This window comes from Rhopilema esculentum, chromosome 12 (assembly GCF_057945365.1).
Source record: "Rhopilema esculentum isolate cy_ngs chromosome 12, ASM5794536v1, whole genome shotgun sequence".
NCBI lineage: Eukaryota > Metazoa > Cnidaria > Scyphozoa > Rhizostomeae > Rhizostomatidae > Rhopilema > Rhopilema esculentum.
Window position 1 is genome coordinate 11,218,060 of NC_142826.1, and position 11,360 is coordinate 11,229,419.

Sequence of the window (11,360 nt, forward strand, 5' to 3'; positions counted from 1 at the left end):
TCAGTTACGGGAAAACATACAAGATAACTAATATCAAACGAATTTACTTGCCTCAGAAATAGTTGTTTTACTTGCAAAGTGGGTAATATAAATCTTGTTTTCGGTGACGTCACTGAAGTAGACCTTGCCCGAACGAATATCGAAGTCTAGGGCAACTATGCGTGTGAGATTTGAGATGAAGCTCTCAGATTTGCCAGTGTTTATTTCATATCGATTTATAGTTTTGATGTCAGCAAATATCAGTTCTGGTCCCATGTTCGCTATGAAATTGAAAAAGGTAGTGAATTAGCCTTATTGTAAAAGAAATGATGCATTTATAGCGAATAGCATAATAGCAACATGACCTTCTTTGACCTAAATGAAACTATTTTGAGTAATACACCATCACCTGCAGACAATTTCTGTAAAATCTCAATCAAACATAAAACTAGAAAATGATAAAATACACGGAGCACTAAAGAACGGAGTAAAGATGTTCATTGCAAACGAGGTATGAAGAAATAGAAAATAGCGGCAATAAAAACAACATGCTTATTCGAATACTTACTGTCAAAACGACATTTATGAGGCGGTTCAAAGATATATCCTCTGGCACAACTGCATTTGAAACTGCCTGGTGTATTAACACATCTTTGATCACACTTTGCACTGAATTCACGGCATTCATCTACATCTATAACAAAATGAGACTTACGTTTATAAAAGCAAACTTGCACTCTCAAAAACATTCTGCAAAAGGAGTTCAACGGCAGATCAGTTCAGTGCTTATATTGAAAATATTGTGCTATGAGCTATAAAAAAAATTACTTTTGATGAAGAGGTACTTTCCAACAAAACCGAAAAAATACCCTTTCCACACGGTTCTGAATAAATTAAAAATTGCTGTTTACCGGTGTTGTCATACAGTGCCTGATGCCTATTTGGGAGAGTGCTATACGCTTCAATTGTGCAGAACAATAAGGTTCTAAGTTGCATTTTTTGAATTTGCTACAGCTGTATTTAAAAACTTTCGTTGCAACTCTAAATTTAACGCTTAATGCGACCACCAGAAAAAAGGGAAGTTCTTTATTGTAGTAAATGTGTCTCAATATGCTATTTGCAATGACCGCAGAGTTGTAATCTATTTCCATGCTTCCTGTTGGTATCGTTCTATCTAAGTTTTACATGTAAATTTATATATGTATATGCAAAGAAGGATAGCAGCAGCGTAAAGCATCAAACCTTGACATGTCTTCCCATCCTTCCGTAACCGGAAACCAGGCTGGCAATAACAAAGTGGAACACCTCGTGGAGTTGGTTGACACCGATATTCACAACCGCTTGTTCGGCAGTTTACAACCACTACAATGAACATCAACGTTAAATAATGATTATTGAGGTTAGAGAAAAAGCCTCTGGTATAAACGATTCTCATCCATATAGAAAACAACATCTGACTATCTCAAGGACTCAAGATTAGACGCTTACTATTATGTGCAAAGTTATTTGCTTCTATCATTAAATAGGCATTGTGGTTAACAATGAGACATTGTGTGATTTAGATGCCAATTTATGAATTTATGAGAATATCAATATAGATGCTAATTTATGAACTCTTGCAAGTTTGGAATGTTGAAAAGGAACTTTGCAAAGGAATAACAAATCTCTTTTGCAAATCTACATGTAAAAGCTGAAGACTTTCAAGAAAGTCGTTTATGAACCTTTGAATAAAAAAGTAGAAATAAAGTTTACAAACAGCAGCCAATTCCTTCATCAGACAGATCGCCACAATCGTTTTCAGAATTGCAAATCTTCTCCACAGGAATGCATTTGGAAGAGCCAATACATTTCCAATGCCCGACTGGACAAGCTGGCACGGAGGCTAAAACAGAAATCAGCAAGATTAGATGCAGCTCGTACAGGTTTACTTGTCAAAACAAAATAGAATTGATAACTACACAAGTCACATTACTGAAATCAAATTCAATTCAATTACGTTAGTTTAAACTATTTTCAAAACTTGCAACCTGAAAATACAATTTAATTTGCACTATATAGGACACAGCAAAAGCAAAGCTTATTGGCTTGGGCGGCTAAAAACTACAAGTTTGCAGCTTCTTTGCTCGTGAAATGATTATAAAATGGAAGGGGCAACTTGCAAATAACAGTGTGACACTACAAAGTACGAACGTCTATGCTTAACAATAATACACACAAATAATTCAATATTGCACTTTTGCTTATAACTATGATATACAATATTTAAAATTGATATTATTGTGTTTATTTTCATCTGAAACAAAATTATTTTGAGGGTTTGGGCAAGTCATTGTGCTTGCAACACACATAATGCATGCAGTAAGTCAAACAGGTGTAGAGAATGTTTGCTTCTTTGTTTAAATTGGAAATATTGGTGGGTGAATGGACGCTTGTCTTTGCTAAAACTAGCGACACTTTTTGTGCATGCGTAGTAGGGTTTTAGTTCAACAATAATACGGCCAAACATTGGTATTGGCCATAGAAACATAAGGTTGAAACACTGCCAATTTATACGAGTAAAATCAAACATAATTAAGAGTAGGCAGTTTCAATCTGCACGTTAAATTTAATTTTTAAAATATTGCAGTGTCATATCAGGAAGCTGTACATAAAGTTAAGGAAGTAAACCTCGATGTTACGTCATGCTGTGTCTACTATGAGTCAGCCTAGACAGGAAAAGCAGGGTGTTTGTACAGGAAAACAAAGAAATCTTATTGTTTTATTTGCCTGGTAAGCACGATTTCCATGCATACCATTACTTGATAGCAGTTTTAAAAAAAAATTGGAAAAAGATTTCTTCAATTTTTGAAAAGAGTATCTTGATCATGTTACTCTGTACACTTTAAGGCAGCAGTGTACTATGGAAAGAACTAGCAGTTCATCAAGTATAATCAAGCATTCTTTCGATATAAAATAGCAAACGTTAGAACAAATCAAAGCAATTCGCTGTTGAGCGTACCAATATGATCCTTGCAATTAACGTTTTGGCCATCAAAACCCTTTGAGAGAAACGGGGACATAATTTTCATTGATTTTGAATGAAGAACTACAAAAAATTTTCCCATTAGCGTGGAGGAAAAATTTAAAGAATTGAACATGTTCTTTACCAACTTGCTTGAATTTTTGTTTTTGAAATGTCTGAAGAAGCTTTGCTTATAGCTTTTGCTAAATCTCTGTGTAAACTCAAACGATCGGGAAGGCTACGTTTTCTTCATGTTTGACTTTCCAATTTTGTCTTACGGAACATCGTTTTGCATTCTTTGCTTTAATCTAGCATTTTGGATTTTGCAACTGTGAAACATCCCGCATAAACAATTTAACATATATTTAATGAGCTATCGAAATAAAGAAAGTTCAGTAGTTAATGTCAACAAATGCTTTTTTCAAATGTTTAACTGGTTCGACTGATCATTCTTGACATGAACTGAACGCGGGATTAAACAGACTAAGCAAACCACAGGAGAAAGACAAGCCTTGAATGTTGGCTATAGAGTTGTTCATTGTATACCGCCCCTATAAAAAGTCAGCTGCAAATTCATCATTTCATTCATTGCAGAGGTATAATCAATATTTTCATTACATTCATAGTATTAAAACAGAGCATAGAAAACGCTTACTTGAGGCGACCAAATACAGTTGCTTTTAATTTTTTAATCAATAAAAGGGATGTTCCTTATAATATCAAGGTTGGTCTACGTACAACTGAAGCAGCATGCCAACCACCCCAGTTGGCAGGCGATGTAGAAATTAGGAAAATATTACAATATAATTAGCAACGATAAACAGAAATGAACTCAAACAGATTCACGACTAAACGTAATTTGATTCGTTGACTGTACAGCATTGGGTTCACCTGTCAAGACAGCTGGCCAATCGGTTATTTATTTTCCTTTACAACCATAATGAGAAAGAAAACAACGAGGCTCACCACAATTTTCTTCATCAGAACCATCTCCACAGTCATTGTCACCATCACAATGCCACTGTTTGCTAACACATTTGCCATTCCTGCACTTGAACTGCAACATTAAATCACATTTTGGTTCTGCAAAGAATTAGCATCCAGTCAAACATAGAAAAACACAAGCAAAATTGTGAAGCGCAAGGTTTCGATGTGTACTCTACTTAATCGAAATAAATCTACCAAATTATTTACGAAAGCATTCAAAATTCAACTAAATTTGCATTTCTGTTTTCGATTACTAGTTCCTAGCTCTTCACAACAATCCATTTTAGTCATTCTGATTAAAAGATAGTATTGGCCAAAAAGGTAGGAACACTCACTGCATGAAACAACTTCGTCACTTCCATCTGTGCAATCAACTTCTCCATCACAAACAAAACTCTTTTTGATGCAGGCACCATTATGGCATTTAAACTCCCCTTCCTGGCATTTCTGTCGACTTGCTTGGGTGTTTACTGAAAATGAAAACTTAATTGGTTCTGACTGCTAGCTGGAGATGAGGAAAATAATCGAAATGTTATGAACAAGTTCTCTCAAGAAGAACAGTGGCGGAAATGCAGGCTTTCACAGGGGGGGGGGGGGGGGCCAGGCCTACGATTTTCCGACAAGATAACATCACGGACCATGTATAATTTCAAAGAAACTGCACGTTTTGATAAAAATAGTTGATTTTTTGACGGGACTCTTTAGAAATCTTGGCTGACCACGCCATAATTAAGTAGCAAGAAGAACAATCCATTTATGATTTTTGATATCAAGATTGATATCTCATCTAAGACAATTGATGATACAAGAGGTAGACCGATAACACTTTTGACAAGTCGTACGTTCATTTTATGCATTATATCTTGTTTTCGTCAGTGAGAAATAGGTTTGAAAATAACTTTTGTTCAGAAGAATCCGATAGAAATTTTGGCTGATCTTTACGGAATTGAAATTAAATACACAATTCACAAGCAGTTTTCATTTTGGTCATGTATTGTTTGATTGATTATTTGGTAATGGCTAATATTTCATCAGCTATGTTTTGTTTAAATTTTGCAAAAAGGGCACAGAGAGGTTATAAAGGCCCCTGGGGTAAAAAAGGAAACGTGGAAAGGAAAAGAAAATTTCGCAATTACGCCCCTTATATTAGCTTAAAATTCCTTTCCAGAATGTTTTCTTGGAGTAATTTCGACACGTTAAACGGTTGTCAATTATCCGACGAAAGCCTGAATTTTCCGACGACGTCGCTGATTGGGGGGGGGGGGGGGGCGAGCCCCTCAAACCCCCATAATTTCCGCCACTGAAGAAGAACACTAAGTGCTAACTTTCTCATTTGGAGTCTAACACGGTGCCCAGATGTTACTAATTTGAAGCCCTGAAAAATCACATTAGTGGGCTCAAAAAAACATGCAAAGAGCTATCATCCCGTCATTTGAAATTTGACTTTGCAGTATGAGAAACCTACGGAGCGATCCTAAATCACACAAAGTGCTCAAAAACTCAAGAAACTCAATTTAGCCAAGGATGATAAGAAAACTTGAGAACAACCTCCAATCTTGAGAACAATTCTGAATAAAGAATAAGCCTAACATTAAAAAGGTTGCAGTGTGCAGCGTGTCTTTTGTGCACTTTGGATCCTAAAATAAAATAATGATTTTCAGGCTAAGGTGACGCTTAGATTATGCCCAATTTTGTTGACAAATTTGAGCCATTGGTGCTGATTAAGATGGCACGTATGGTGATTATGAAAGCTTATAGTAGTACTATATAAAACGACAAATTACATATTTACAAATATATAAACACTTACAGCAACCCTTTTCATCTGAACCATCAGGACAGTCGCTATCTCCATCACACCTCCATCTATTCAAAATACATTTCCCTGTTCCACATGTGAAATACGAATGGGCACATGTGTGATTTCCTGAAAAATATTTTCATTGGAGAACTCATGTAACAAATGAGGAAATGAATACATCAATATTTAAATGAAAAACATGTTTTTTACTGCCTAGTCTGCTTGTAACTGCGAAATGAGGTAGTGTGATGGCAGTTTAGCAGGCAAGTTTGAACAGGATTCGTTAATCTTTGGCTGCTAGCTGTGCCATCATCTTCAGTTGTAAACAAAGTATTTGTGGGTAAAACGAAGGTCACTGTTTTAGAAAAAATTCTTCAATAGCAATTATGGTTTAATTTGCAGACCTCCATTTTTTCACAAGTACTTGTTCTTTCATTTTATGTTTCGAATAGAAAAGACCAGTATGGATGTTGCGTTTCTTGCAGGCAAAACACCTTATTGGGAAGGCAGCCACTAGTTGGCACAAATATCCAGGGGAGGAAAATTGCATGCGTCAAATGAAATCAATAATGTAACTGAGTAAGAGATAACAGTAGCAGGAAAATTTGACAATAACATACTACAGTTGTGTTCATCTGATCCGTCTTTGCAGTCTTCTTCACCATCACATCTCCACCACAAGGATATACAAGCAGTTGAGCCACTTTTGCATTTGAATCTACTCTTACCACATTCAACATCATCTAAAATTTACAGACATAAAATTTGATATAAAAAATAACCAATAAAAATCATCACTAAAACTTGAGATAGAGCAGAATTCTGTATAAACAGATCAATGGAAACAAGCGTGGAACTTTATCCAAACATCTAGCATGTCCAAAGCATGCCTCCAGTAGAGTACTTATGCCTTGCAAAATTTGGAATTGAAGCAGGACATTTTTGTAGAGAATTTTTCCGGTATACTTTTCAAGGAAATTTGAATTGTCTAAATGAAATATCATCCAACGTAAAATCATGGCATTTAAAAATGTTATCCTTCCTGTGACCGGACAAAAATTACCAATAACTTTCCTGCAAAAATGGGAAGATAAACAAAGAAAAGGTTGGGTTCAAGAAACCACAATGGTATGTCATCAGTTTTATGTAGATGAAAGACAAAGGCAATTCAACAACCATTCCAAATTCATTTTCTGTTTCGATGACTGAAAATCATTCTTTATTCATGAATGCCCAAATTGAACTAGAAAGGAGCCTAAGCTATAACATTAACTTCCAAACTGGTGATAATATTTGCAATCAGAATACTTAAGTTTGCTAGAATTCTGTTGAAAACAGTACAAATGCAAATAAAATTGGGGTAGCTGCTATCTTTGGGTAATGGGGCAGACATAAAAATAATCATCATTCGAAAATGAGCCTGAAAAGATTGATCATATGATGTCTTCTTATCCATGAAGCTTGGAACAAATCTTTTTAAAAAGATATAGGTCAGAACCCCAAGAAGAAATCAATAACAAAAAAGCATAAGAGAAAATTTGCTTTAATCAGCAGAAATTACTGTGTTATGCAATATATAGTAGATGTCTCGGTAGCATCAACATTGTAAGAATTTTCAAGAATTCTGCAAATTGTAACAAAGATTCTTAAGCTTAATGAAAAACTGTAAACCTTTTGCAAATAAGAATTTTTAAAATATTCTCAAGGGTTCTTAGATAGAAAAACCATTTCAATTTATCAGGGTACATACATGAGATACATTTGCTTTTTCATCATGTTTATTTCTTTTGATAAACATAAGTGTACACCATTAAAAACTTCCTGCAGAACTGTATTGATGAAAAATGTAATGCAACGGCCTGAACACATGGCTGTGTGGGTTCTCATGCCCTGCTTATATACAATTTATATCTTTTTGGTGGATAGCAGAGAAAAGTCAAGATTTTCAGGCTCTTCTGGTTAATACAAATTTAGTCCTCTCAAACAAAAATCATCTTGCACTGCCTTTCTTACTAGTGTGCATTATGGAGGGTATCATTTAAAATGTTACCATAATCTCTCTATCTTGATAAGAAAATCCAGGGAATAATAACTATGAGTTGCATCAACAGAAATCGTTAGCTGTTAGTAAACATGGAAAAATTCCAAAGAGCAGTAGGCAAAGTTCATAATGCATCAATTAGACCAAAGCTGGTGTGTTCTTAGGAAAAAAGTTTTGAATATGGTAAAAAGTGCAATTAGAAGAGATAAAGACAAGGCCTTTGGAAAGAAGGTGTTCCAGAGACAGATAGAAGAAGACCAAGATAAATATCTAGCGAAGAAACATTGAGCTTATCAGGAACCACTGTACTGGATCAAGAAGCAAACCAAAAGAAACAATTTTTAAATAAAATGAAGAAACATACCACATCCAATCTCATCACTTCCATCTGCACAATCTGCATGTCTATCACATCGCCATCTGGTTGGGATACACTTTGACTGGTTCAGACACCGAAACTGTGTTGTGGCACAAGACCTGCTGGCTGCCAAAAAGAAATAAATGCTGCATAAATTTATCATATATAAGAAAAAGCCCATTTGAGTGGCCTAGCACTAGCCCATTTTCTCTTGCACAACGGACCGCTTTAAAAATGATACCTATAATCGACAATGCTAGAAGCATCTGTAATATTTATCTGGATCTATAAGGTCCTGTTCTAAGATACTTTTGTGTAAGGTAATTCAAATGAAAACAAATTATTACAATGATCTTTAATGGGCTCCTAGAAAATTAAATATAAACTGCACCCAATATCAATGTGCTCCATTTATATCACAAATTAAGCATATCACAAAGGTCATATAATCATCATTGCAAGATGATCACAAAAAGTTGGTCCAAGCCTTTTAAAAATGCTTTAACTGCCATGAAAATGTTTTAAGTGTTAATGTAGTTCAAATACTAAGTGCCTATAGTATTTCTAAACATTTCAGTTGCAATTAAATATCAAATGCATTTTTCTATTGAGATTTAATTCAGCTTGCTTCTTTTTCCTTTGTTTTGATACTATAATATCTGATGGCTTTGAATCGTCTATGCCACTAGCTTGGGTCACAAAAGATGATTAGAAATATGTTAATTGATGAGACAAGTATTCCTCATGACTTACTGTTTTGCACAAGTGATCACTTGCTTCAAACAGAAAGGCCTTGGGAAGCTACTTACAGTTTATCTACTGTCTGTTCAATTGACTCATTATGCTCATTCTATATTCATTCAATCCAAACGGATTCTAAATTTGATTCAAATTCTGTTAAAATTGTCTTATGTATGGCTAAGAAAGTTAACTAGGATGCCTTTCTCCTTCATGTGTTAACTACACAAATAAAATTCATCAGAAAATAGTAGTTTGTTACCCCTATTAAATTTGTAGTTTTATTAATTCCCATTGCGTTTGTGTTATTGTCATTTGTTACCATACTGGTGAATCATTCGAGGTAGTATCTGGTAAGATAATTGTATTTTACCAGGTTGTTGATTAAACTTGGTCTAGATTTTATTTGCAGTCTACAGACCTGTATGTTCAAAGAACCAAATTTTCCATTCAAATAGCCCACCTGAATTTTCCACGGAGGACAAACATTAAGTACCGTATCAAACAATAAATTCACAGAAAATATAAAAAATAAAGGTAAAATTTGACATGTAGCTTTAGCATGAAATATTTGTTTTTGGCTACCAGCATTAGAAATACCAGTTTACATATCAAGTATTCTTACAGAAACACAGGAAATTGTATGGCATTCTCAATTGACAGTGAAGCATTACAAAGAAATACTGACCACATAACAGGGGTTCTTCATCACTTCCATCATCACAGTCATTCTCTCCATCACAGACCCAGCTTCGGGAAATACATCGTGCACTTTTTTTGCATTCAAACTGTTCCCTTGGACAGCTTGAAAGTTCTAGAAATGTAAAATAGATTCACACATGTCATCTTGTTTTATTTCATCAATTCCTAGATAATCATTTTGGCATAAAATGGATTCTCAATAATCTTACTTGGCTGATGAATTTCTAATGTCTTCAACAAACATTGAAATTACATGGAAAATAGGCAAACACCAAATTAATACCTGTCAGACCCACTTCTGGATATTGAAATCTGGGTCTACTTTAAAAACAAATCCAAGGGTATGTTAGAAATTATGGTGAAAATTAAAATAAAAATTTATTCTGTCAGATATTTTTAAAATTCCAGCAAGAGTAGCACTTTATTAATGTCAAAAGAAAAAAAAACTGGCCCCATCAAACTCCTCCTGCAAATCACCATGTGCAGCAAACGGTGACAATCAAACTTTAACAACGTGGGCTACCAAGTGACATGAACATCTGTACATGTTTCGTGCTTGATTTTCAGGCAGGCAGTCGCAACTAGCGGTAACATTTTTGCAAAAGCTTGCATTTAACTTGCCTTTTAATTCAAATGAAAACGAAAGACGTCATCGCTGACCTTTTGGAAAACCATCAAAAGGCATAATGTGTGGTAAAAGTAAGTAGGAAGGCAAAGCTTCACCTCAAAGATTTCCTTGCCATTTAAGGACCGTAATTTCTAGCAATTTGAGATTGCAGAAAAGTATAGTCCATTTGCTTTTCTAAATTGAGATGGCTAAACGTCAAATTTTCATGCCTCTGTGACTTGTAATGGGGAACCAATTATAATCATTTTCTTTTAGAGTCTCCATTCTAGGACCTCGTGTCTTCTTTAGGCCGGTGACTTTACCTCGTTGAACAAGAGATTCCTACGGCTTCAATTTATGGCGCGGAAGATTTGGAGCTAGGAAGTTGAACAATAGAACTATCACGCCTCCATTTTCGAGGTGAGAAGTGCCTCTATATAGCGAAATAAAATCGGTCGTACTATTATCTATAATGACTCCACGACATGCCAGATACAGAGGGTCGTGGACAGGTTAAGTCTTCGCCAAATCCAGACATTAGTTTATTCTGACTATCAAGATATCATGTTACATTGCCTTCTTATAATCACATACCTTTCCTACCGGCTTCTCCAAACTGGGCTTCAACTCTAACCAGTACCAAAAGCAATCCACAAACAGCAAAATTTGTGATGCCCTTGATAAGATTCATTTGATCAGAAATCTTAACAAGCCTTTGGTGAGTTTGCTTTTACTTACAAAGTAGCTACACTCAAGAGGCTGTTGGAAAAGTGGTAAAAAAGTCGCATAACATAACTTCATGCACCACCTTTTACGTAACATTCCCCCAAAAAATAACAAAAAATCTCCTTGGAGGACTCGGGCGATCTCCCTAGTGATCCCTCTTAGCGCCCCTGTGACGGAATTTGCCGTAATCTACAATCTTTTATTTAGAAATAATATAATATATTACACTAGAAAGCGCAATACAAAACAAAGTGTCATTTTCGATGGTGTTGTGGCTGAGACTGCTGCCCTTCTCTTTCTGACAAATCTGCTTGCCCTCCTTCAATTGTCAACCCCTGTCTACTTCCTTGGGCTATCCAACATTATTGTTGCCCCGTCTTTTGGAGAACGGAGGTGCAAAATGCCCGGGTGTTATTCTTC

At 35.4% G+C, this 11,360-nt stretch overlaps 1 protein-coding gene across 2 annotated transcripts in view; it reads right to left on the reverse strand.

The window, feature by feature from the left end:
• The window catches only part of LOC135681324 (prolow-density lipoprotein receptor-related protein 1), a 47,866-nt gene extending 36,617 nt beyond the window's left edge, over positions 1 to 11,249 (reverse strand). For both annotated transcript variants that reach the window (XM_065195736.2, XM_065195734.2), the window contains exons 1-11: positions 10,809 to 11,249; positions 9,594 to 9,719; positions 8,174 to 8,293; positions 6,389 to 6,511; positions 5,778 to 5,894; positions 4,303 to 4,437; positions 3,947 to 4,063; positions 1,736 to 1,861; positions 1,222 to 1,341; positions 548 to 673; positions 52 to 260 (exon numbers count right to left, since the gene is read on the reverse strand). In XM_065195736.2, coding sequence (XP_065051808.2) covers positions 52 to 260; positions 548 to 673; positions 1,222 to 1,341; positions 1,736 to 1,861; positions 3,947 to 4,063; positions 4,303 to 4,437; positions 5,778 to 5,894; positions 6,389 to 6,511; positions 8,174 to 8,293; positions 9,594 to 9,719; positions 10,809 to 10,905 — 1,416 coding nt within the window. In that variant the 5' untranslated portion in view covers positions 10,906 to 11,249. The remainder of the gene's footprint in view (positions 1 to 51; positions 261 to 547; positions 674 to 1,221; positions 1,342 to 1,735; positions 1,862 to 3,946; positions 4,064 to 4,302; positions 4,438 to 5,777; positions 5,895 to 6,388; positions 6,512 to 8,173; positions 8,294 to 9,593; positions 9,720 to 10,808) is intronic.
• Between the last annotated feature and the right edge of the window lie 111 nt (positions 11,250 to 11,360).